Below are 26,309 nucleotides of genomic sequence, written 5' to 3'. Positions count from 1 at the left end.
GTATCTCTGCTGCAGTTGAAGGAGCCTTCGAGATCAGCCAGGGACCGTCGCTGGGACGCCCTCCTAAGAGGACATGGGCGCCATGACGTCACACCCATGTTCAGGGGCTCCCATTGTGCAGTTACAATGGGGGGGAATGACGCCACGCAAGTCCCTTGGTTACTAATAGTTGCCAACCCCTAAAATTGATGACGTGAAAATTAAAATAATTGAAAGGAAATGGAGAAGAACAATTATATTGATAACTTTTTTCATTTACACTGAAAAGGCGCTTCTTGCTCGGTGTCTCAGGTGGACGCGGGCACACCGACCTGAGAAGCTCCTCCCCCATCACTGGAGAGAAGTTACACACTTGTGCACGTGCGTGCGTGCCGGGCTCCTCCCCTCCGCCCGTCCCACCCTCAGTCGGCACCTGCGTGTGAACTCAGCGGGCTCCACCTCCGCAGGGCGCGGCAGGAGGGTGGAGTTCTCTGCCTGCTCGGTGTGGGAGCGCTCGGCTGGGCTGCACTCACTCGGCGCGACCCGCAGCTTCAGTGCGCAGAGTCGAGTCTCTCCTCTGAACCCGCTCCGCACGATCCGGTTAACCTCCCCCCGCTCCCACCCCCCCGAGGGAAGAGGATGATGAAGACGATGGTTCCGGAGCCGCTGCGGTCGACGGTGACCATCGGGAGCCCGGAGGACACGTCGCTCGCGCTCCCTTCCGACAAGAAGTTGCGCTCGGGACAACAGCGCGTGCTGGATCAGGTGCACAGCATCAAGAGGAGCAAGTCGAGGCAGGGGAAGAGCGGCTTGCCCACAAGTATGGAAGCTCTCTCTGCTGCACCCACGCAGCCTCCTCCGCTTCTTCACGTGCTGCGGTTTCCTTCATAGGCGAGAAAAGAACTTACTGATTAGCAGACGTGTGGTTTTTTTCCCCTGAATGTGACGTCATAACACGTATCAGCTGCGTTGATGCCGTCATGACGCGTTTCTAGAACGTAGAGAAGGTGTGAAATGTGATCCGTTGCGTCCGTGAAAGCCTCAGAGCTGCCGGGGTGGTTTTGTGTGTGTGTGTGTGTGTGTGTGTGTGTGTGTGGCTGCCTTCCAAACATACACTGTAAAAGTGTAGTTTTAGTCTTGCAGAACGCTGTTTTTTGGTGTACAATCACAGATGTTGGAAGACATTTTATCGCCATGGCTCAGAGGTAAAGTCGCCGTCTAGCAACCAAAGGATCACTGGTTCAATCCCCACTTCCCCCAGTGACCATGTTCAAGTGTCCTTGAGCAAGATAATCAACCTCTTATAGCTCCTGATGGCCCTGAGATGGACTGGTGACCTGTCCAGGGTGAACCCCGCCTCTCACCTGAGGTCAGTTTGGATAGGCTCCACCCCCCTGACCCTTAACAGATAAGCAGTAGACTATGGATGGATGGATGAATATTGGTCTTGCTAGAGACGATCCAGTGGACTCGCGGGCGCAGATGTTTTCTTAATCATCGACCAGCTGCTGGTCTCACTGTTTACCGCCACTTCCCCCACCGGATTGTGAAATGATCTCTGCTCTCTGCAGATAACGGGACGCGGCGGGAGTGAAATTTTATGGTTCACATTAAAAACTAACAAGAACTCAAACAGAAAAAGCTGCTTCAAGTTATAAACCCTGATTTCAGTGATGCATCATTTAACGTCAATATAAAACAATGCTTTGTCATCTCTGCTGTCTCATTGTTGTCAAATTTAAAGTCACGTCTAGTTCTTGTTCTTCTCACCTTTAAGTCTTAATTTGAACCTTTCCTTTTGCGTCAGTAATTATTTGTCTCAAATTATTTTGTCTGAAGACGAAACCTCATCTCGAAACAGTTGACGATGACGATGCCAGCGGGACACGGCTGAAGGCCGGGCCAAATCAGACTAGCACTGGATTAGCATGCCGAGGCTCGTTGGTGTCGCTGGTTTGTCTCCAGACTGCCGAAGTGCTTGGTGTGAACCAGGTGGACGTCCTTGGAAGGCGAGGGAACGGCGCCGTTCCTCTGCTGCTCAGAGAGTCACACTCCTCTCGAGCCTCTGATCAGAGGAAGTGTTTGCTGCCTCAAACATCAACTCAGATTAAATAAAAACCGGGCGGCAGGAATCTCAGAGACGGACACTTGAAAACCAAACTGGATGAATCCAGCGAGTGTCACAGCATTCAGAGGAGGCTTGTGTGGGATTAGACCGAACCCCTGGAAGGCCTCTGACTTCATCTCCTCTCCTGATGTTTGTGGCGCTGCTGCTGCTGATGATTCTGTTGTTTTGACAGCCATTAATCCAGTAATCCTGAAGTCTGGAGGTCAGAGAGCCTCTTGGTCCTGCAGGCTGATGTGCTGAAACATGCTGCTGACGCGGGGCGGCTCAGTCCCTTCAGATTACATGCAGATTACAGAACAACTGAATCTTGCATCCAAACTGGGTTCATGATACAAATTCATCAATTAAAACTGATTAATAATTACATGACTGGCTATAATTAAAAAAAAAGCTACAGACAGCAAAAAGTGTATGAAGTGGTTAGTGAGTAATCCCTATGTGAACGTGACTGTTCCTGATCACATGAGTCGTATTGATATCATGTGACCTGTCAGAAGAATCTTTGCAACCTTAATGCATCATGAAAGTGGTTTCAACAAGTCTGACGGTAGAAACCTGAAACCTCGAAATTGACAATAACTTTTCAACTCTGCTCTCATCCTCTGCCATGCTGGTGCCTCTGATGTCTCTGATGTCTCTGATGCTCGACAGGGGCCGGATCTGCTTTCCACTGCCACTTTGACTCCAGTCGTCCAAATAAACGTGTCACGCTGCCCTGCGATCTCTGGACTGGTTCAAGTTCTCACACGTCTCGTCCTTTAACAGGCCCGAACCCGCAGTCCCCGACAACACTGACCGAGTTTGGAACCTTCAGGTTTCTTCCATCTAACGGCACCTTCAGCCGCGGCAGCACCACCAAGACAGCCAGCTACACCAAAGTGGTAATTCTTCCTCTCAGTGCTGCTTGTGCACGACTCCCTTCACGACATGACGACGACATGACTCATTAGTCATTGGCCACGCAAACACACTTCTTAAATGAAACTAACAAATTCATCACCGAAGCAAACTCTCAATAACCTAAAGGCATTTTTAATAATGAATTGTAGTTTTTTTTTTATTCAAGTTCTCACAAGTAGGGACGGAATTGATAAGATTTTTAGGATTCTGGTTCAATTTTTGATTCTGCTCAACGATTCGGTTCTTTATTGATTATCTTTTGAAAAAAAAGAGAACAAACAGCTCAATTAGCATAAACTTTGTTTAGTCAGGAAGTCACATGACCTTACAAACCCAACAGTGAGGTGGCGCTAACATGATAGGCAGTGTTAGCTGGTTAGCTACCTGCAGTATTAACAGCAAAGGACGTGCTGTCGTTGCTGCTGCTGCTGGGTTGACAATCATGCCGGAGCAGATCGAAACATGACATTCATTCCAAGTTATTTTAGGCTGTGTGTGCCGATGTTCCTGCATACTGGTAGTATTTCCTCCCTTTGATGAAGTATCCACTTTGCAAGTATTGCAAGATGCCCTGTTGTCACCCTTTCTCATGAAATGTAACTTCACTTTCGAGCGTTCGTGCCACTTGGGCGCCATGTTTCCTGCTGGCTGCACTGGTGAACATTGCTTGGTGACGTTATTCCAGCCCAATGGAATCAATAAGGGAATCGTTAGCAATATATTTAGCTACATATTTTTAGCTTGAAGCTAATGGAAACTGACGACTAACAACAGCTAAACCAAGCTACATATACGTGGCTGGCTCTCTCCGCATTCTGGTGTCCCAATGAAGTGATGCAGGAGGGAAAAACCATCTTTGTGAGCTCCAGAAAACTATTTGTGAGTACTTGAAAGGCAAAATACACTTTTTTGGGTGACGAATTGTTGTAAGGACAAGACCGCCCACACCAGCCTGCTCCTCTGAGCTCTCTGACAAGTCAAATCTCATATCATTCACTTGTACAAGTGCCAGAGTGAAAACAAGTATTTTCAGATGAGTAATATGCTGGGCCTGTACTAGACTCCAGGAATCCAAGAAATATTCTGCCACAGAACTATAATGTGATGGTGGACATGTTCTGTTACGTTCACCGAGACCGTGGTTAGCCTTTATGCTAAAACTAGCATCAGCTCGCTGCTAGGAAGCCAAGATCCCAAAAATGTGTTCTGAAAAATAATTGGCAGCAACGTGTGTGTGTGTGTGTGTGGGCCTTGTAAGAGGGTGAAACATTCCTGGTTTACAGACACACACCCTGATGATGGTTAATTGCCCCGACGTGTCACTGAATTCCCTCCCTTTGACTTTTAATGAGTCAAAAATCAACTGAGCCTCATTGTTTTTCCCTGGCGCATCAGTGAGTTGATCAGGTTATGACCAGCTGCTCACGCCCTGGAGAGGAATGACAGTCCAACGATGAAGTGGATCCCCTGATGTAGCAGCGCCCGTGCGTGTGCGCGTGTGCGTGTGTGTGTGTGTGGACGCACTTGAATATTCATGTGACCCACTGACGGGGAGTTGAGGCATGTCTAGGGAGTGCGGCGACTGGTTCTTGCTGATGAAGATTCTCGGTAGTGCCAGTAATTCTTCTCCGTCTCGTCACGCTTCGGTTCTGTTCTGGTTCTGTAGCAGTTTGGTTCTCTCACACAGACAGAATTAATATTTAAGATGCTTTGCTGCGAGCTGCTGTCACACTGCAAAAATGCTACACTGTGCAAGTGGTGTTTTAGATGTATTTTCAGCACATGTTGATTGCACAGTAATGCTCCAGCGCTGTGACGGGTTCCCCTCGATCCTCCCTCAGCAGGGAGGCTTTCACGTGTCTGAATTGTAGCTTTGTGAAATGTTAAAGGCAAATCCTCCTCATTAAAACCCCCTGACTACATAATCAGAATGCCTTGATCTGAATATGTTTACATATGATGATAATAATACTCCATTTAAAGAATAAATAAAACAGTGCATCCTATGAGTATTGCTAGATGATCCCGTCAGACCGGCTCCGGAGGCTTTGTACTCTGTGCCTGCTGATGTTGGTTTGAACTGCCATGCGTTCAAAGTAAGAAAAGCCTAACCAAACCAATCGTGAAGTTATGCTGTGTCTTCTAAAACTCTCCCTTCCTCCACCTCGAGGTCGACCCCGGCTGTTGCTACACAAACTCTTTAAACGTCTGTTTCCACTTGAACCATGAACACAAACAGCGTCTCCCGTCGAGCGCAGTGACGCGACGTCGTGACCGACCAGTTTCTTAACAGCAGGAAGTCTGGCAGCTCCGGAGCAGTCACCTCCTGAGTGACGGAGCACATTGAAGTCACAGGAATCAAGAGCCCCATCACATGACGCTGCTCGACCTGCAACTCAAGCGAAGGCACTTCACGTATTTTTAACATTTATTTCCCAACAATAACCTGGTATAACAACAATTATTATTACAAATTCAACAGAAAATAATGACAGCTACAAAAACGAAGAATCGGACCGTAACCATCTGTCAAACTCTGGTGTGGTTTTGACATCAGTGGTAGTAGGAAAGTAGAACAGGTCTGTGGATGATTGACAGTTTGTCTGACAATGGAGACGTGGCCACGCACTCCTGCAGCCGTCCTGGTCGTTGTCTGACGTGGGACACAAACTTGTGCGTGTTGAGGTTGACTAAATAATTCCACCGTCAATCTCATGATAACTGCAGGAGTTTAGTTCATCTCTGGTCTCTGGTGTTCCAGGAGGAAGAACATTCACACCGTCTCTTGGTTCTTATCCAGCGTTTTGTTGACAGATCCCTCCTCCATCTTGTGTCTGCGGCTAATGCTGACACACAGCTGGTTGCTTAGCAACCAGTCTGATTTGAAGCTGCGTGGAAGGAGAGAAAGGTCACATGAAGACAGAGAGGGGGGAAATTCAAACTAGAACTGTGTGTGTATGAGTGCGTGCGCGGGCGTGTGTGTGTGTGTCTGTGTGCATTTGTGTATTAATCAACTTTCCCATTGCATCAGAAATATCAGGAAGTTTGTATCCGAGGCAGTATTGTTTGATATGTGAGAAGCAAAATAAAACATTCCTTTTACACACACACACACACACACACACACACACACACAAGGCAAAGACAAAATAATGGCCACAAACACAAGACATCATTCTGTGAGATAAGCTCTCTGATGGCATCAGAGTTGTGAATACAGGTTTAACGGGTGTTTGTGTGTCGTTCGTGCGCACAAAGCTCCTCTGTGAGAGACCAGCGGCCCTGGAACACCACCATCGCTGTGGAGAAGGAGGGAGCGACGAGGCTCCCAGGCTTTGTGTGAGGTCGAATTCCTCCGTCTTGGTTTACAGGGGATTCTTTGAAAATTGTTCGGGGGGAAAGTGGGTCAAATACTTGTTATTAGTGACCCAGTTTAAACAGGGTTTGAGGCGATGCTGTGATACAGCAGATGATGATGTTTTCTCTCTAATCTAATCTGAACTAACGGCACCGATATTCATGCCGGAACCATGTTTTGGTACTCAGACCCAGTTGTATCCATGAAGGTACTGAATTGTTGCTCACTATGAAGCTTTTGTCCTGCAAGTGGATGTGAATGTGCAGCCACCAGTCCTCTGCAAGTCTGACCAAAATTCTGTGGCTTTGGCATGAAGTTCTGGAACTTGATGATCTAACACTGAGGAATCGTCTGTCTTCTTGTACGAATGTAACCTGCGTTGAGTAAGCTCCACCCACCAGACGTCCACAGTAGGCAGGCATGCTCGTTAGGCTAACACCAATTGGCACTAGCGTCAGTTGCCTGCGTGTCATTAGGGTTAGCGGTTCGGTCGCTGCATGGCGCCCTCTCTGTTGCACTCACGCCCCTGAATCCTCCTTTTTCAGATCAACAGTAATAGTCTGTCTCTCTCCTCCAAGACCATGGGGAGGAGACACGTCAGCTCCTCAGGCGTGCGGGAGCAACAGGTCAATGCTGCCAACCAGCCAAACGGGATGAAACCCAGTCTCAGTGACCCTTCCTTGGCTGTGGCCTCTGCAACCTTCATGGTCAGCTGCTACTCTCATGTTACATCATCATTCAGGAATCGTTTCCTAAAAGAAATCTTAGGACGTTCATTTGGTCTTTTTAGAGGGCCAAAGGGCAGAGTGCCCAGGGCCAGCACTCCCTCCAGTCCCGAGTGAACAGACACAGCACCTACTCCATCACCAACACCACCCAGATGTCCAGCAGCCAGACCCGCCTCACGCGGGCCCCCCCGACCCAGTTTCACACCGACGGCAGGATGGGTACCATCAAAGCATCCAAGATTGAGGAGAAATCAGCGTGAGCCTCCATTTCTCCTAAGTGTTCTTTGCTGTTTTTTCTAGTCAGAGTTCATTTTGACCTCCTCGCTGCTGTGTCTCAGGGTGAATACTGCGCTGGGCACTTCAGAGCTGAACCTGAAGGAGGCCGTGGACTTCCTGTCCCACCCGGAGGATAGTTTCCAGCTGTGCGGAGCCACCTTCATCCAGCACACCACCTTCAAAGAGGAGCACGCTAAACAGGAGGTCCTAGCTCTCGACACACCGTAAAACACTCATGTTAACAAACACGAACACGCCCCCCGTGCACTGTCATTAGTCATTAGTGCGCTCCACATTAGTGAGACAATTGTGTTTCACAGTCGCGGTAACAAATCTCTGACGACCTTTCTGTAACCTGCCTGGAGGGGAAAGGGAGGAGGGGCCCTTCATCATCAGGTGTCATCTGCTTCTGTACCTGACAGCTGCACCCTCAGGTTGTCTAACCCTGTCACATCCCTCCGGCAGGTCGCTGAACTTGGCGGTATACCCACTCTGGTGACCCTAGTGCGCAGCCCGAACCCGGTCGTGAGTCAGGCTGCCACCGGGGCCTTGAGGAACCTGGTGTTCAAGGACCAGAACAACAAGTTGGAGGTTCAGCACTGTGGTGGGATAGGGAAAGCTCTGCAGCTCCTGAAGGAGACAGATTCCACTGAGACCCAGAAAGAAATCACAGGTGGGACAAAAAGTTTCAGAACGAAACACACAAGAGCAGCTGCATGATTCAGGAAGAGGTGTGGCCTATAAAGCTGATAAGAGAACTTTTGCTCTCTTTAAATGTTTAGGCCTGCTGTGGAACCTGTCCTCTGCTGATGAGCTCAAGGGAGAACTTATAGCCACAGCTCTGCCCGCCCTGACGGAGAACGTGGTGGTGCCATTCACCTCCTGGTCAGACAACACTGCCAACAACAACATACACCCAGATGTCTTCTTCAATGCCACCGGCTGCCTGAGGTGAGAGCAGCAGCAGAGCCTCCTCACTTCCAGGGTGACCATCAGATCTGTGTTGGTGGCGGTCGCTGACTTTGATTGAGGTTCTCTGCTGTTAACCAGGCAGGAAACCTATCAGACGTTAGTTACCTTCATCGGCTTCTCAGACCGGCTTGAAAATGAACCAGGCAGAGTCTGATAGAATGAAGCTGTTTTAGCGTAGAATCCGGCTTTGGAAACACCGGCTCGCCTTGTCTCTAACCACCGTGATGTAGTTTGCTGACATGATGTCAGAGGCACTTGTTCCTGTCAGATCCCAGACGTGTTTCCATCTGGACTGAAATGAGTGATGATGATGTGTGCAGGAACCTGAGCTGCGCCCAGCAGGGGGAGAGGCAGGCGATGAGACGGTGCCCCGAGCTCATCGACTCCCTCATGAACTACGTCCAGTCCTGCGTGGCAGAGGACAACCCTGACGACAAGGTAACCCTCTGAACCCCCGCTGACCCGCGACCACCCAACATCCACCGCCGCACACACATTTGTAGTTCCACTGATCCACGTCTGCCATTTTTACCGCATCAGTGTTTGTTTGTCTCGTAGTTGTGCAACTCCAAACGTTGAGGATGGATTTTGATGAATTTTGGTTTGATGATAGAACTTAGGTCTGGAACGGGTCCAGAACCCGGTGTTCATCCCTAATCTGATAGAACTGACTCGCCTCTCCTCAACCTGCCTCGTGTCTTCCCTCGTTACCAGCGTCTCTTCCCGATCATTAGCGTGGATCAAGTTGACAGCTGAAGAGGATTTGATGTTAACTGCAGCATGTCTTTATCTGAAACTGCAAATTACAATTTTACCGTAATCTTACAATCAGGGATCAAGCAAACTACAGTTGTTTTATTTCATGGATGCTTTTTTTTTGGGAGGGGGGGGTTTGTTTCACCTCCAACATTGAACAGTGGTGCTGAAAGCAGGCGAGAGTGAGAGTGTTTGGATCCGTGTGTGTTGAGGGGCTGAACATCATCTGATAGTACGAATGGAGCCGCCTGAGCCGGTGCCAGACAAGAAGAACACCTTCTAAAATGTTTGAAACCTTTGAGTGTATCATTTCTCATGGTCCTACAATTAGAGAATTTCCCAGTTTGGGACAAATAAAGTACCTATCTTATCTTATCTTATCTTACAATTCTAAAATTCTAAATTTCATTTGGCAGACGCTTCTGTCCAAAGCAACGTACAACACAAGCAAGAGTTTAGACTGGAGGGAGAAACCTTCCTGAGTACGACAAAGCGCTTCAAGTCCTGCAGGACAAATGAGGTGAACGTAGTTTGCTGTTTGGTTTCCTGGATCTGCTCCACCTTCCTGCTGGCAAAGCAAGGTTCTGGTGGCTGCTGTTGCAGGATGTGCTTGCTGATGGAGAATTGTTGGGTGTAAATTCCTTGATGGAGTGAGGTGCTGGACCTGCTCTACTTGGAAAGTGTCATGAGATAACTTTTGTTGGGATTTGGCGCCGTACAAATAAACCTGACTTGACTTGGTTTCCTGTGCAGCAACTCGATCAACTTCCACTGTTATGCAGATGACACACAACTTTACTGGTCGATGGAGCCAGACGACACAAGCCAGTTTACTCATCTGCAAGACTGCCTGAAAGACATTAAATCCTGGATGTCCTCTAGCTTCTTAATGCTCAATTCAGATCAAACTGAGGTAATCGTGTTTGGACCTAAACCCCTCAGGAACACACTCTTGAATCGGATCATTACTCTAGATGGCATCACCTTGACTCCGAGTACAACTGCAAGGAACCTTGGGGTCATTTTTGACCAGGACCTTTCCTTCAGCTCCCACATAAATCATGTGACCAGGACCGCCTTCTTCCATCTGTGAAGTATCGCTAAGATTAGGAATATCCTTTCCCAGAGTGATGCTGAGAAACTGGTGCATGCATTTATCACTTCTCGGCTGGACTACTGCAACTCTCTCCTGTCAGGATGTCCTAAATACTCTCTAAAGAGTCTCCAGCTGGTCCAGAACGCTGCAGCCAGGGTTTTGACGGGAGTTAAGAAGAGAGAACACATCTCTCCACTTTAGCTTCTCTCCTTCCTGTAGGATCTAGAATCCACTTCAAAGTCCTTCTGCTGACTTATAAGGCTCTCAGTGATGAAGCTCCATCCTATTTGAAAGAGCTCATTAGTCCCTACTGTCCGACCAGAGCACTCCGCTCCCAGATTGCAGGTCTTTTAGTGACTCCCAGTATCTCTAAACCAGACTGGGAGGTAGAGCCTTCAGGTACCGGTTCCTCTACTGTGGAACCAGCTCTCTTCATGGGTCAGAGAGGCAGACACTTTAACTACGTTTAAGTCCAGGCTTAAGACCTTCCTCTATGACAGAGCCTTCAGTCAGGACTGGTTCAGGTAGCTCTGAACCATTGATAGCTATGCTGCTATAGGCTTAGACTGCTGGGGGACACATCAGGTTACATGGAGCCCTTCCCTCCTCTCCTCTCCTCTCCTCTCCCCCTCTCTCCTCCTCTCCTCCCTGCACATTTTTGGAACTGTCATTACCACTACTTGTTGCACTTTGTAGTTTGTCCTTGGTGTCTCGCAGTCTCTCTGTGTTTCCACAGATCCACCAGAGCTCCAACCGCCGCCTGCATCGCCCCCCCCCCCCCTTATTCCCTACTGTTACACCGGCCTGCGCTCCCCTTCCATGAACCAGTCTACCATCCAGTCCCCCATCAAGCTGGCTTGCTCTCCCTGCCTCCCCTCCCATGAACCAGTCTACCATCCAGTCCCCCATCAAGCTGGCTTGCTCTCCCTGCCTCCCCTTCCATGAACCAGTCTACCATCCAGTCCCCCATCAAGCTGGCTTGCTCTCCCTGCCTCCCCTCCCATGAACCAGTCTACCATCCAGTCCCCCATCAAGCTGGCTTGCTCTCCCTGCCTCCCCTCCCATGAACCAGTCTACCATCCAGTCCCCCATCAAGCTGGCTTGCTCTCCCTGCCTCCCCTTCCATGAACCAGTCTACCATCCAGTCCCCCATCAAGCTGGCTTGCTCTCCCTGCCTCCCCTCCCATGAACCAGTCTACCATCCAGTCCCCCATCAAGCTGGCTTGCTCTCCCTGCCTCCCCTCCCATGAACCAGTCTACCATCCAGTCCCCCATCAAGCTGGCTTGCTCTCCCTGCCTCCCCTTCCATGAACCAGTCTACCATCCAGTCCCCCATCAAGCTGGCTTGCTCTCCCTGCCTCCCCTTTCATGAACCAGTCTACCATCCAGTCCCCCATCAAGCTGGCTTGCTCTCCCTGCCTCCCCTTCCAGAAGCTTCCTTCTTCAACTGTTATTAACATTTCCATGTTTCCTCCATTCTGTGTTATAAACTGTTTTCTTGTCTGTACCAACATCTCCTGCACGTCTGTCCCTCCTGGTGAGGGATCCTCCTCCCCTCCTCACCCTGAGGTTTCTCCCATTTTTCCCTGTTCAAAGGGTTTTCTATGGAGTTTCTCCTCAGTCGATGTGAGGCTCTGAGGGCAGAGGATGTTGTTATGATGCCATGGAGCCTGGAGACAAACTGTTTGTGAAAACGGGCTACAAATAAAATTGCCTTGCCTTGCCTGTGCGTAGCTGAGTGGATGATGAACCGCTTGTTCTTAGGGTTATTTTCCTCAACTCACTGTTGATCACGTGACTCTCACAGAATGTGTTCAGTCCAGTCCGAATACATCCTAGAGTACATTCACTCACCAACATGGAACAAATGCTCACTTATGTAATGGAAAGTATGTATGTACACATGCCTGCTGTGGCACTCATACAGGTAAACGTGTGTGTGTGTGTGTGTGTGTGTTAACTCCACGTCTGTACTAGGAGTTTTAGTCAGGCTGCCTGCGATGACTCCTAGATGAGTGTATTTGTTGGATATTGAGTTGTGCAGGATTGAGTTCACGCTGCTGAGCTGTAGTTCAGTTCATCTGCAATGGAATCCTGCCGCACATCAAGCTTCCAGCGCTTCCTGTGACCTGGAGATTGCGGTTAAGAACGTATTGTAATATTGATAAAATGTCAATATATTGTTTAACTCTACTAGAACTAATTTTTCTTTTGGTCAGCAAGGACATATTATTTTTTAATTCCTGGTTAAATGAACTAGCAGCGTACGTCTGTCTTGAAGGAAGTTCTGTGTTTTGCCCACCACAGTGTCTCTTGTCGTTGGCTGCTGTGGTTGTTGGGCGTGATCAAGGTTTTCCACCAGCTTCATTTTTGATCAGTAGTCGAAACGGACAGAGGTAGTAGAATGGGACCAAGTCAAATGAACTTTTTGGATAAGAAATTGTAACATTATGGCAACTTCTTTGTCTGCCTCTGTAGTCTGTGGAGAACTGTGCGTGTATCCTCCATAACCTGACCTACCAACTGGAGGCCGAGTCACCCGACTGCTTTGCTGACTACAACCTACCAACAGAGGGGCAGGCTGGTAGGAAAAACTCCACGGTCGGGTGCTTCAGCCCCAAGAGCGGCAAAGTGCAAAAGGAGGTAATTATCACCCAGCTGCTCCACCTCTGAGCTCATGATGAGCCATCTAACCTCTCCTCTCCTCTCCTCTCCTCTCCTCTCCTCAGTTTTCCTTTGACGTGGCCCAAGGAATACCCCTGGACAGCGCTCCATCAGGTGTGAAGTGGTTGTGCCATCCCAAAGCCATGCAGACCTACTTGTCTCTGCTGGGTTCGTCCCAGAAAGACGCCACCCTGGAGGCCTGCTGCGGAACAATGCAGAACCTCACTGCCAGCAAGAGTCTGGTGAGGACCAGGATATCGATCAGGCTCAGCTTTTGTGTGTGGCGTGAACGGCTGTAAGGGATCCTCTCAGGTCAACTGATAATCGGAGTAAAGAAACAGATCTACGCACCTGAGGACCCGGCTGGTTTGGTTGGAGCGGGTGGAGTTTTACTGGCAGTGATTCGGAGATTTTTAGAGTAATGAATGGTGTAGAGGTCAAAGAATTATAGTCAGTAAGAACTGCTGCACACGCACTGCGGTAGAAGTTTGGTATGGAAAAGAAGGACACAGCTGATGTTTTCAATCTTTGCGTTCTGGTGTCTGTTCCCGTGTGTTCCTCCGCTCCAGGGTTCCAGCGTCATGAGCCACTTCCTGGTTCAGAAGTTGGGGGCTCTGCTGCACATTTCCCCGCTGCTGAAGGCACCGAACCGCAGCCTGCAGAAGGCCGCCATGTCCCTGCTGGGTAACTTGTCCCGGACCGGCAGCTCCCAGTCTACCGTGGGTGAGGAGAAGCATTAGATGTTGCTAACAAGTGTGTCACTGTGTGTGCTAACATATATAGAGAGAGGGAGGGGGAGGGAGGGGGGGACATTTATCTCGATGTGTACACATTTCGTCCACGAACACTAATTAGTCGTTTCCTTTGTCCTCTGTGCAGCAAAGCAGATTCTGCCGGAGCTCACCAGACTCCTCAGCTCTGGCCCCCGTGAGATGGGGAAATCCGATGAGACTATAGCAACAGCTTGTAACACAGTCCGAAATCTGATGCTGGCCGACACCGAGGTCACCAAGAATGTCATAACTGGTGATTTGGTGACATCACTGGCTGACCTCAGCGAGAACGGGTGAGTTTTTATCACGCACGTCCATCTTAAAAGCTTTCAGGAACTTTGAAGCACTCGCAGGCGCTACACAGATCCAAGCTGCCTCGTTCCGCCTCCCAGGGTTTGTTCATTCAAATGGCGCTGAAGCGTGTTTTACCTGTCCAGGTGTGGAGCCCAGCGGATGGTTTTAGCTGATGAGGTTTGGAGATCCGGCACAAATGGGCTTCAATACCTGTGACTGTTCCTTTGACAAAAATCCTCCATGCTAACTTAACATAACATGCCCATTAAAATAATATTCATGTCGAAATCATAAGATGGCGTCTGATCAACCCACAGCAGAACTCCTGCTGGACGCCAGCCGTGCTTCAGTTCTGGTTGACGAGAGTCTCTGACAGCTCACAATCAAACGACAGTTGTGGGGTTTTTCTTTTTTGTTGATTTACTTTCAGTCAGGAGAAGTCTGTCACGTGCTGTGGGCGCTAGTCTCAGAGGCTGATGCACATCTTAAATCTTACTACGTTATCTCGGTGTCCTGCATACAGCAGAAACTATGATGGAAAAAAGGCTTTTATTTTGTAATCAGGATTTTGTAAAGCTTTCATCTCCTTTCAGAAAAAAGTCTGTCACGAACTTTTAGCTCTGCAGTTGCTGCATGTTGAGTCCTTGAGGATAAACAGTTCATCTTCTGCCTCCCTGACTTGTCAGCTACACGCAGCGTATCTGACATATTCGGTGCCTGAGTTGCTTCTTTCCTACTTTGTGGTCTCAGCACCGTTTCCATTCATCCATATCTCTCCTGTGTTTGTTCGTGCTCGTCTTCATTCTGCCCTTCTGTTCTAGGTCCTTCCCCAAAGGCAGCCGAGCCGCCGCCCTGCTGCTCTACAGTTTATGGAATGAGAAGAATTCGCAAGGCATTGTGAGAAAGGTATATCTCAGCTACTGCAGTGTAACCTGTCTGAAATGTTGAGGAACACGTAGAAGCAACACAACTCCTGCACAGCTCTAACGGCTTGAAGCTTTCGCTCAAGCTTCCTTGCAGAAGCAGCAGGAGGGGCCCGCTGGAATGGGTGGGTCTTTATTTTCACGCTGCGGGATACACAGTCACTTCTTCTGACCCCCTCCCCTCCATCCTGCCCCACCCAGGAGTTCAGTGATTACAAAAACAGTTGCACTGGAATCCTGGCGGACTGGTTTAGTGCTCGCTGACTATTGTGGAAGGTGTAATGTTAGGAAAAGGAGAGATGAAAGAAGGGTCAAGACAACTAACCATCATAGACCCCAGTGCGCCACTCGCCGTGTTTACTCTGAATTCAATGGCGTTGAACGCCCGAGTGTGAGTTTTGTACCACACTTGAGTGTGGCCGTGGCTACTCGTGCCGTCATAGACAGTTCGGCTCTGTGACAGTCGTGACAGGATGAGTAAAAGGTTTGTGTGATAGTCAGGATTCACGAAGAACCATCAGTGCTCAGCGTTGTAGTTGGCCAGGGGCTCCTCGACGCCGCTGACGCTCTACATTTCCTCTCCCCATTCCAGCAGCTTTGTGTTGACATGTGTCCTTGCACTTGTGTTACTAATTCCCTTCCCACTTTTTTTCTTCCACAGCTGGGGATGGGCAAGTCCCTCTTTGTTAATGACAACACCACAGCCGTGCACAGGTCAATGCAAGTTATTGAGTGATGGAGGGGAGCAACGGCGCCGCTGAGCCCAAAGGCCTGCACCTGCGTGTATTCACAGTTTCAGGCTCAGTGGGGCCGAAGTGAGAAGAATGCATCTTGAAATGATTCAGACTTTCTCTCTGTCTTTTCCTCCTTTTTTCCTTGCCTGTGCACAAGTGTATGCTTGCAGATTGAAACCAGCATGTTAAGACACTGCTGGCCACACCCTTCCAAGGCAGAGAGTAAAATTACAGTAACAATCTTGTTGAAAAAGCGTAATTGAATATGAGTCAGTGGTGCGATGTGGTCAGGAGAAAAGAGAGGCTTTGACTTCATGAATAACCCCGTGGTGGTGTGTCTATGAACCGGTGAGCTCGTTTTGGTTTTTGGGTTTTTGTTTTTGGTTTTTGTCAGTGTGTGTGTGTGTGTGTGTGCATTTGTTTGTGTGTGTGCATGCTTCTACAGCCTTGATTTAACGGTTCCTCGAGGCCTTAGATACTCCTCTGGAAACACATTTGCATCAGTTTAAAAATAAATGAAATGAAGAACAGATGTTCGGTTCAAGTCAGAATTGTAACGTGAATTTATGAGATTTTTACGTGTCAGTGGAGAAATGCTTCATCCCATGTTTCACAGTTTTGTTTTTATACATGAAATAAACAGATCCTGCTTTCAGTATCAGTGCTCAAACCGCTAAAGCTACAGCTTTATCACACTAGCAGCCATTTTGAGTGATATTTGGGGTCAGTACGCCTCTCATGTTGAAGATAATGTTATGTCAGCTGCCAGTTAGCTTAACTTAGCATGAGGAGTGAAAACAGAGGCGAACAGCTAACACGGCTACAAAATACAGCTAGCAGCACCAGTTAGCAGTCACTAATTACTCTGTTACAGACCATGAACTTGTACAAATACGTGCACAAAGGCTTTTATGAGCTGCACTTGTTAAAGAGCATTTCTGACAGTGTGGTGATTAGTGGTATTGTTACTTCTGGATATAGGCTATGCTAGGCTAGGCTAGCTGCCGCTCTGCTCCGGCATGCTGCGGTGAAGCCAACCAGCTGCTGGCAATCAGGACATCAAATCTCCCTAAAATGTTCCAGCTTTTTACAGGTTCTAAGTGCCTTGTTCTTCTACTCCGTTCCAAACTTGCCAACTTATTTTATGCCATTTATTGCTTTTTTAAAAAAAAAAAAAATTATTGTATAAACTGAGGAATTAGAGACAGAGAAGGACTATTAGTTTAAATGGTTCATTATATTAACAGCTACTGTGCTCATCTGCTTTTGCTGACCACGACATTTTGACCAATATCCTTTGACATCAAAAACTAAGTACTAAACAGTTGGTAGAGCCTACAAGTTAGGATCCCCTGCATGGTCTTTGAATGTAATTCAAGAAGACCTGAGCAGAAAATGAAGGTGCCTCAAACACGAGGGAATTATGATCCATGTGCAACATCTCCAGTCAAGCACAAGCAAGCAGGGCTACACATTCAAACATATGGTCAATAATATTTGAAATCCAACCGTTCCTGCTCGTATGTAGGCGACGTTCACCACTGTGCCTGCGCGTAAATGTTGAAGAAGTCAGGTTCTCTCCTCACGTTCTTGTTTACCAAACAGGCTCCGAATGCTGCAGCCTCCCTGCGTGGAGACGAGTCGGCAGCAGCCGCAGCAGCTTTCCTCTCAGCGCACCTCAGCGGTAGTTTTTCTGTCTTGTCGTCGCGCTGAGGTTCATTTGCCTCGGAGAAGATGGATGTCAGTATTGCTTAGGATGTATTTTTGGAGAAATGTGTGTTTGTGTGACATATAATTATACACAACTACTGTCGCCAAGTCACATTGTACATACACAAGAATAAATAACTGACATGCAGACATCACTGGATGTGTTGGTCTTTTCCTCACCGAGCACTGCGAGTTTTTCCAAAACCGTTAAAGATTTTTGGCTCTCACAGCAAAAGTGATCAGAGCTCTCTTGAACAAATTAAACTAATTTTCATTCCTTAAAGGTTTTGTGGTGTGCGCGTGCGTGCGTGCGTGCGTGCGCGCATACCAATGTCTGACTCAGAGAGCAACCATGAAAACAAAATGAGTTTTTTCTAAATTGGGTGTGAGAAACTCTCATTTTGTAGAGTTCAACTCCCAGAACCTCTCGTCTTCTTCCGAGGAGGATTGTTTTAGCTCCTCAGTGACTTTCATGCTTCCTCAGAGAAAAGCTATGATGGATGACACTCTATCTCCCCGTCGATCCAGTCTGGTGATTCTTAAGGCATCACTGCAGAGTTACTGTCAACTGCTCGATTTGTTTCGCTGAGCTTTTGCCCCTGGTGCTTTCTTGACACATTCCTAAAGGCAGCAAGGAAAACAGCAGATGAAAGGCTGCCACATTTTCTCCACGGCATGTTAGGAGGTATGAACGGCATCGTGCCACATTGCTCAAAAACATGGCTGATGTCTTTGTATTATTGTGGACTGGAACCAAACATTTATAGATTTTTTTTTCCTGTTTATTTGATTTGAAGGTAGTTTACCGTTACAACCTCCCACCGAGTGCTCCAGTGCTGAAAAAGCACCACACCAGTAGTCCTGTGTCCTTTTGATTAACTGAATGAATTAAAATTGACAAGAAGTTCATCAGTCGTTTCCCTGCACATTAGTGCCACATTAGATCCACGCCAAAAATGTAATTAGAAGTTTTCATTTTGCGTCGGCCCGTCTGATTAAATCCAGGAATGAGCTTTTGGCTAACTTTGAAGAGAAGTTGGAAGGCGGTTGAAGGAGGAACTTCATTTCCTCATAGGGTTTTGCCATCTGGAAGGTTCTCTCTTGTTCAAGTGTGTGTGTGTGTGTGTGTGTGGGAGTGATTGGTGGAGGTCGAGGCATTAGCCCAAGGAGCATGATGACAGTGCCGGTCATGTCAAAGCTTGTCTGTGTGGAGGAAGATGTCTCCTCCTGTCTTTGCTCTCGGCTGTTTGCATGTTTGTATTCAGTGAATCCTTCACGGACGTCTCCAGTGCCGGCAGGGAACATTCCTCGGGTCTGAAAATGCGAGACCCAAACTACTGACTGAGCTGAAATAGTTTTATTTACAACCACGAATACAGAAGATTCAGCTGAAAGGATGGGAGCGATGATGCGAGGCAGGTGGGCCCGGGGGGTGGCAGCAGCTGCAGGATCACCAGTCTCTGCCTCTACTTCCTGAGCCCTCTCTTGGTCCTCTTGGATCTGCCAGGAACAAAGAAGCTTTATCCACTAACAGCATTAAGAATAGACATTTATCAAGGCTGCAGAGGCATCCATCATCCACTCAGCACAGACTGAGACATTCAAGTGTCTGTGACGGGCGTGACAGCCGCCTCCGCCACACCCAGCCAGCTCACCCAGTTAGAGCCAGCAGGTTACTTCCTAACTGCTCCGCTGATATGAAACAGGAATCGCACACATTCCCAGAGACAAACTGGAGATTCTTGTGTTTATGTCAATAAATTTCATGGCTTTTTAAATTCGAGGTTCTACCTTGTGTTTGTGGCTCCTTTTAGACAAACTGTAGCATGAACTTGGGGCTGCACTTTCATTTCTAAAGCTGCTCAAACAAATGATTTTGGTAGGAACTTTATATCCAGCCTTAGCCAGGAAATGAACCCTTTTCCAGATTATCCAGAAAGTCCCTCAGTTTCCAGGTGCAGGTAAGAAAACTAGTAACATGTCACTTCAATCCATTTTTGAATTTTGTTAATTCAACTAGAAAATCTAATCTTACAGGGACACGGTGCAGATTATAGGAATCGATTTTTACGCAGGTTACAAATCAACAGAACCGTTGGCCTCTTCTGCTCCACAGTGACCTCTCCAACACCTGAGAAAGAAAAAGACCACCGATGATGTCATAGCGATGTCATCACGGTGACCTCATTTCGGACATTTATTGAAAAAGAAAAACCTGTTCTAAATTGGCAGGGTGGAGTTGGGTTTGGGATTTGTGCTCTTGCCAAGTATGAAACGCTCAATGAAAGATGATGCAATCGGAGGAATCGAATCCACCCCAACAACCCGTCCCTTCCTTTTTAATCTGTGCCGTTCTCTTTATCCCCCTTCAGTTTGGCCGTGAAACACTAAAGTGACGGACTGAGGGACGTCCGGTTCCGCTCCAACTTTTGCTCATGTTTCATGCTCGCGGGTCACTGAAGAAGAGTCTTACGTTTTCTGGTGGTCGCTGACGCGGTTCCTCAAAATATTGATCTGGAATGAAGATACATAAAAATGTAATTCTACAGGGGTTTATTTGCTGTATATTCTATGAATGTATATACATAAACACACCTCGTATTTCTGTCTGGTGAACTGGTACTGTAGTTCAAACTTCTCCGCCTCCAGCTCGTACATCCACTCCCACAGCTCTTTGGCTTTCTCCCTGCCAGCCGCAGACATGGTTGTTGTTACGTTGGGTTATTATTTTTCTATCACAACAAATCTCCCTATGAGCTCCTCATATTTCTTGCAGTATAACATCTCTCCACATACTTGAGTTTGTCCTGGCTCATGTTCTCAATATCCAGGGTTTTGCGTCTGTCACTCAGGATCTTCTTCTTCTTCTCCCTTTCCGTCTGCCTCTTTCCGCTCCGCTTCTCTGTCTGTGGGAACAATGGATGCTCTCATTCAGCACATTTGAATAGTTTTGAAAATCCTCTGTGCAAAATCAACTTCCTCACCAACTTCTGCATGTAACCGCCAAAGTGCAGGCTGGTCAGTGTTTTCTTCTTCTTGGCGTCATCCTCCGCTCTCTTCTTGGCCTCCTCCTCCTCCTTTCGTGCTCTCTCTTCCTAGAGACACAGGGATGGATGAAGATGACCTGTAGGCAGCTACACCACGGTCGCGTGGTCGTTACTCTACCTCAAGACGCTTCTGTCTCTCCTTCTCTCTCTCACTGCGGATTCTTTGCTGCTCTGCTCGCTCAGCGCGCCGCTTCTCCTGCAACACAGATCGTCCCATCTTAACACATCGTAAGCAGATATCAAACGTACGTGTGAGTTCTGGAGGTTTCCGTCCATGCTGGCCGAGTGTGAGGCACTCACAATCCTCTCCTTGAGACTGATCAGCTCCTCCTCCTCCTTCTTTCTGCTCTCAAAATGAACCTCGATCAAAGTCTGCAGCTCCATCAGATCCTTCTCCATCCGCTTACGATGAATGTCCTACACAGAAGGCATCAGTCAGCCGTGACCTCTTGACCCTGACGTTATCTCACCCACTGAGGCATCTGTGACGTGAAGTGATGTAACACAATTCCATCTTGTAAGTAAACCTGAGACTCACATCAAAATCCACCCTCTCCCCGTCTGGGATCTTAGGAGGGATGAGGTTGGGCATGATAAACGGCCTGGAGAGCAGAACCCAGTGAGTTGAAGACTTTAGTACGACAGGAAGAAGGAGTCGCTGTTTACGTTACAGATAAATAATAGAAAAGCACATTCGATAATTAAAAGGAGCAGGGGAGGACGTTCCTGCTACGTTCATACGCAGGTGTGATGAGTGGCTACCTTGGCTGATAATGTGATCAGCTGATGGCTGAGCAGGTGAGTCGACTGACTCTAGCAACATTTAGATGTAGAAGAATAACGCACTTAAAACTTGAAGGATTACAGCTACCTTTCAAAACAAGAGCAGCCAATCAAATTTCCCGAAACGTCAAACCACTCCTTCATTCCAGGTTGTGCATACAGAAAGTAACCCTCTGCAGATGATCCAGAATGCAGCAGCACGTCTGGTCTACAAAAGTGTCTGCTAAATGAAATTGTAGAATTGTAGAAAATAGTTCCACTTTTTTTCTTTTCTCCACCTACACACCTGTCAAGACTATTCAGAGGTGGAAGTGTGCGTGCGTGCGTGCGTGTGTGTGTGTGTGTGTGTGTGTGTGTGTGTTAAAGGGTGTGTTTCTCACTTGAATTTTGGTTTGGCTTCTTCTTCTGTTGACAGGGAAAACAAAAATGGAAGGAGAAGAGGTTGGTGAGGTAGTTCAGACCACACACACACACACACACACACACACACACACACACACACACACACACACACACACACACACACACACACACACACACACACACACACACACACACACACACTACAATAGGTTTTAATCCTGCCGGGAAACTCCAGCCAGTCATGACAATGGATCCTGTTTCTTCTGCTTCTAAGAGCTGTTTCAGGTTTGTCAGGTTGTGTCTGAGTACGTCGTCGTTTCTCTTCATGTCAGGTAGGACATGGATACAGTTTAATGAAACATGTACCTTCTCCCTCCTCCGCATCTCCCTCTCCACCTGAAAACAAAGCAGAACACGGTGCTGAAAGTGAGCAGGCACACGTGTCACGGCTGAGCACTCTGGGGAGGTATGAGAGCTTATGTAAGGAGATAATGAACCATCTCTCTCAACAACAAGCCTCAGCATCTGTGACCTCTGGGTGACACCCAGCCACATTCCAGGATTTCATCTGGTGTTGCAATATTTGATGTTCTATGGTTTTGACAAAAGTCTGCAGCCATGTTAGCGATGCTGCAAGGTTAGCTTCAGCCGCCATTTGCGTTTCTGGGCTGGTTGCTCGTGTCGGCGTGCAGAGCCGAGGCTGATGGGAACACGACTGATCCAGACTTGGTCTGATGACGGTCAGCAGATCAGGGACATGATCAGGGTCACTGGGGAGAACCGATCAGCTGATCACTGCAGTTCTGGCAGCTCCTTCGTCGTCTGGTCTCACTCAACTGTCCTTGTTATTTTTACTCATCCTGCTTTTGTTTGGGGCCTTCAGTCTCACAGGAGAAAATAACTATTTAAGTCTTGTTTGTTGTTTTAGTTTCATTTTTTTGTGCGACTGATTTTTGATTCATTTTAAGACTTTAAGTCTTTTGACTGAAATGCATGTACTTGTCACAATTCGGCCTTCAGCTTATTGTAAATGTGAATCTTAGTAGTATGATTACGACTTGAGGAAGCCAAATGATTTAAGTGTAGTTTTCATAAAGGAAATTAACACTGATGCAAACTAATCTGGTGTTTCTGTATAAACTGAGGAGGAGACAGCCGGACTGAGCTGGTTCATGGTAATCCGTGTCAAGACGTTTCACAAACATGTCATTACTGTCTGCACGGAGCTGCAGGAGAGTTAACTCCACGTCTGCATGTCTGTTGATATTGCAGTCGGATAATAGAACCGTCTGGGGAGCTGACTTGGCTTCAACCTGACCTGGTGACTCACTGAGTTGGCAGGAAAAACTGATTTCACGAACGGCTCGGTCACTTTCACCTGCTTCTTTGTGTTTGTTAACCATCATGTGCCACTGAGTCAAAGGTGATGAGATGCGTTTGACCAGCATTCCGCACCACTCAGGGAGAGAGTGATCAAAAGGATAGCAGACAATACCAGATTGTGAGTAATGAGCAAGAGCCTTAGGGTTGGGAGGGACGTGTCGCCCCTGGATTAACCTCCACTGGTGGTGGTGTCTGGCGTGACTAAGCCTGAGTGCACAGGAGGAAGATGGAGCTCATCATGTCACATACCCAAGTGAAGTGAGACAGCTGATCACTTTCCCACCAGCCTCTGACTCACGGCTGAAGACGGGATATAATGAATCACAGCGCAAACACAAACCTACACTCGGACTCATGGCTGCGGGACAAACAAACACCTGATGTTGTTCCAACTGCTCACCTTCTTCCTCATTGGCCTCCTCCTCTGCAGCTGGTTTGTTCTCTTCTTGCACCGCCTCTGGCAGCACATGAGAGAAACTTTTTCACCACAACAGTGTGCCAGATTTTTTTTTTATGATCATCTATTGTTAGTGGACTCTAAGTTTTGCAGAAACCTTTGTATCTATGATCTAAGTTATTGGACGGAAAGAGTTCAAGCAAGAACAGACAACAGCGGAGAGCCTTGCAGGGAGATAACGAGTTCAGATGAGCTACCCACCTCTGGTATTCAGAGCAGATAGCGCTCAAGCACCAGGGAGAGAGGTGGCATTGTGTTAGTGTGTTTGTGCAGGCTGCACACTTTGTTCACACCACCACTCCTCACCCAGGTCTTCAGACTTGGTTTTGGGGTTGGCAGAGTTACGACTCCAGGCCTGCCCAGTTACAGGTTAGGGCTAATTAAAAAAATAAAAGCCAAAGTTTTTGGGCTATTCTGCTCTAATAATCTGCTTTGCGAGTGTTAATCGTGCAAAGTGGCGTTAACTCTACTCCCACTGCATCCATGCACAAATCTAATATTCCATCCATCCGGCAGAGCTGGTTCAGTTCCCTTCAGGTTCAGTTTGTCCGCAGGAGACGAACAGGGGTTTATGTAAATCTGATGGATGTGAGTCAATCTGAACAACTTCTCAGCTGCAGGGACAAAGTGGACGACGTGGGCAAGTCCCAAATATGTGATCTCATCATTGCCTCACCAAACAGAAGCTGACTTCGTGACTCAGGCAAGATCTGAGTTTCTGATAAAAGTGCACAAATGTATCCTTGGGAAAAGTTTGAGCCTGGGCAGACACTCCAGTTTCACCTTGCCATTTTGCACCAGGATAAATACAAGTATTCCTCAGTAGTACTGCCAGACAGTACCAGTCTGCCAGAGACTTGTTTTTTTACTTCGAATTTAATTTTGATCCACAATCTTTCCATCCTGTCACTGAGCTTGAGCGGCTTCCCCTCACTGCAAGCAGTTTGATTCTCCTCCAGTAGTAACAGAGACAAACAAACGACCACAAAATCAGCCTGTCATTTTTCTTTTATGGTGTTAAGTTAAAAAGCTCAAAGCACAAGCAGTACCTTCCTCCTCCTCCTCCTCCTCCTCCTCCTGCTGCTCCTGCACCTCCTCCTCCTCTACACCCTCCTCCCCTGCAGGTGAGAGCCGGTTAGAGCAGCCAATGAACTCAAACGTGAACGATCTCATGAATCATTCATCAATGTCACAGCATCCTTTTTTTCTTTTTCTTTTTTTAAATGGAGGTCACTTCACCCGCCACTCTGGTAAATCTCACTGCAGGAAAAAGACTGAGGCGCTTCAATCATGCGTGTCATACAGAAACCACTCTTCCAGTACCTTCAGCGGCCTCCTCTTCTGAGCCACGGAGACGCAGGAATACACACAAGGAGTAGAAAACATGAGCACACAGAGGAGGATACAAAGTGGAAGAACAACAACCATTTTTACTACACCACTGATTCTGCTGCTACAAGGAAAAGTAAATCATCTGCGGGATATGCATGTCTGATTTTCATCAGCTCGTGTAAAAGCTCATTCATGCTGGGTTGACGATAAAGTGATCATTCAGTCTTGACTCATACATCAATTTGACAACGTCACTCAACAGACTCAACGTGGAAAACCTCTTTATAAACCATGTAGTATTTGTGATAGCGGTGTCGTGCCACTGCATGGACGGTGCGTGGCGCCTGCTGGATTACTCCCAGAAAACGCTTGTTTAAAGAAGAGGGTGAGTGCTGAACATAGTGTTCGTGTATACGGTGAGTCATGGAGGACGTCCTTACCTTCCACCACCCTGAAAACATCAAAAGCACAAGTTACTATCATGGTCCACATCAAACATGTAGCTGTCTTCACAATGGACAGAGAGGTTTGTGGGAGAATTGAATGCCAGAGGCGTCCACCTACTCCTCATACTCCTCCACCGCTTCCTCGTTATCTGACATCACGGCGATCGGCTGTCAATCTGCACACATAAATTCACCCAGAATTCACAAAACTTCCTCGGCAAACTGCAGGCCGTGTCAACCGTTGGCACTCACACACCAGCTGGGGGACGTGCCTGCGGCTGGGACGCAGTGATGGGCTGAGCTCGGTCCTGGCGTTCACCCGCAGGAGGCTGAGGTGACTGTCGGAGGGTGGAAAGGCAGCGAGTGGGAAAAGGCTGGAGGACCTCTTGTTGTGTTATTAATAACTTTTTCGATAGCTTGAACTCTGATTGTCACCATTCCCAAATAAGGCTGCTGTGAGCACCGCGGGAGCCAGAAAGAGCCTGATAAAGCCCCAGACACGTCTGACAGCCTTGTATGGCAGCCTGCCACCGACACAAGACAGACGTGCAGATCTTATCCACATCCTCGGAGGCAAGTGACTTTAAAGAATAGTGTGCATTTAACACGTTTCCTGCTTCTGTAGGCAATTAAAAGACAACTGTGATCGTTTGGAGTGATAATGTTTTTTATTCCTTTGGCAGGAAGCGTCTGGCCCGTTGTGACAGACAGAACAAACGTATTTCGGCTTGTTACACACAACAAATGATTATGGCATAAAAACACACACTTTTGTAATTCTTAACACGTTCACCCATTTAAAGTGCTTGGAAAAGAGAGAGAGTTAAGGCTTAAAACCTGAAGAGTTTTGATTGCAATGTTTGGTCCGTTCTTAATGTATCACACAGTTCAAATGTTTTCAGCAAGCGACGTGTAGTTTAGGAGAGAGGCCTCCGAGCTCTCAAACTCTAGCTTCAGTCTCCTGAAGCCAAAGAGCAAGTTTCCTGGAAACCTTCGATCCGCTTCCTCTGTACTTTGACATTAAAGGAAAAAAATAGAACTTGAAGGAACAATCAGTCTGTCAGTCGTGGCACCCATTAATCATCTGCTTCTCTCTCCTCTGTCTTCAAATTTCCTTCAAATAAAAGCACAGAAAAATACCAGATAAATAAATTATAAGTAAATAACCCAGTCTATGTTGAGTCTGTCAAGCTTCATTTATTATTTA

General features: G+C 47.6%; 3 protein-coding genes across 11 annotated transcripts in view; 1 reads left to right on the top strand and 2 right to left on the bottom strand.

Moving 5' to 3' along the window:
- The first annotated feature begins 438 nt into the window (after positions 1 to 438).
- pkp1a (plakophilin 1a) lies at positions 439 to 17,470 on the top strand. 4 transcript variants are annotated; one of them, XM_086214880.1, is made up of 14 exons: positions 439 to 799; positions 2,759 to 2,988; positions 6,911 to 7,072; positions 7,156 to 7,349; positions 7,432 to 7,573; positions 7,835 to 8,042; positions 8,152 to 8,320; positions 8,662 to 8,779; positions 12,672 to 12,836; positions 12,923 to 13,099; positions 13,427 to 13,580; positions 13,737 to 13,923; positions 14,746 to 14,830; positions 15,509 to 17,470. In XM_086214880.1, the coding sequence occupies exons 1-14, from the start codon at positions 619 to 621 to the stop codon at positions 15,581 to 15,583; spliced, it is 2,247 nt and encodes a 748-aa protein (XP_086071006.1). In that variant the 5' UTR covers positions 439 to 618; the 3' UTR covers positions 15,584 to 17,470. The 4 variants fall into 4 exon arrangements, with proteins under 4 accessions (XP_086071006.1, XP_086071007.1, XP_086071009.1 ...); XM_086214881.1 differs by having other exon boundaries at positions 6,944 to 7,072; positions 15,509 to 17,469; XM_086214883.1 differs by having other exon boundaries at positions 442 to 799; positions 2,873 to 2,988; positions 6,944 to 7,072; positions 15,509 to 17,467.
- A 1,154-nt stretch (positions 17,471 to 18,624) lies between these two features.
- tnnt2a (troponin T type 2a (cardiac)) lies at positions 18,625 to 23,432 on the bottom strand. 4 transcript variants are annotated; one of them, XM_086214887.1, is made up of 11 exons: positions 23,268 to 23,432; positions 21,851 to 21,880; positions 21,502 to 21,526; positions 20,877 to 20,940; positions 20,639 to 20,755; positions 20,457 to 20,534; positions 20,276 to 20,386; positions 20,088 to 20,197; positions 19,887 to 19,977; positions 19,765 to 19,805; positions 18,625 to 18,791 (listed from the first exon to the last, which is right to left on the bottom strand). In XM_086214887.1, the coding sequence occupies exons 4-11, from the start codon at positions 20,928 to 20,930 to the stop codon at positions 18,758 to 18,760; spliced, it is 636 nt and encodes a 211-aa protein (XP_086071013.1). In that variant the 5' UTR covers positions 20,931 to 20,940; positions 21,502 to 21,526; positions 21,851 to 21,880; positions 23,268 to 23,432; the 3' UTR covers positions 18,625 to 18,757. The 4 variants fall into 4 exon arrangements, with proteins under 4 accessions (XP_086071013.1, XP_086071014.1, XP_086071015.1 ...); XM_086214888.1 differs by having other exon boundaries at positions 21,502 to 21,523; positions 23,268 to 23,275; XM_086214889.1 differs by lacking the exon at positions 21,502 to 21,526 and having other exon boundaries at positions 23,268 to 23,287.
- Positions 23,433 to 25,763: 2,331 nt separating this feature from the next.
- Positions 25,764 to 26,309, bottom strand: part of lad1 (ladinin) — an 8,492-nt gene continuing 7,946 nt past the window's right edge. For all 3 annotated transcript variants that reach the window (XR_015117943.1, XR_015117944.1, XM_086214884.1), the window contains one exon: positions 25,764 to 26,216. The gene's annotated coding sequence lies outside the window, so the exon portion shown is untranslated. The remainder of the gene's footprint in view (positions 26,217 to 26,309) is intronic.

The sequence above is a fragment of the Aulostomus chinensis genome, chromosome 9 (assembly GCF_037954235.1).
Source record: "Aulostomus chinensis isolate RoL2024-O1b breed Wild chromosome 9, RoL_Achi_v1.0, whole genome shotgun sequence".
In the NCBI taxonomy this organism is placed as follows: Eukaryota; Metazoa; Chordata; class Actinopteri; order Syngnathiformes; family Aulostomidae; genus Aulostomus; species Aulostomus chinensis.
This window is presented reverse-complemented; position numbering and strand designations above follow the sequence as displayed.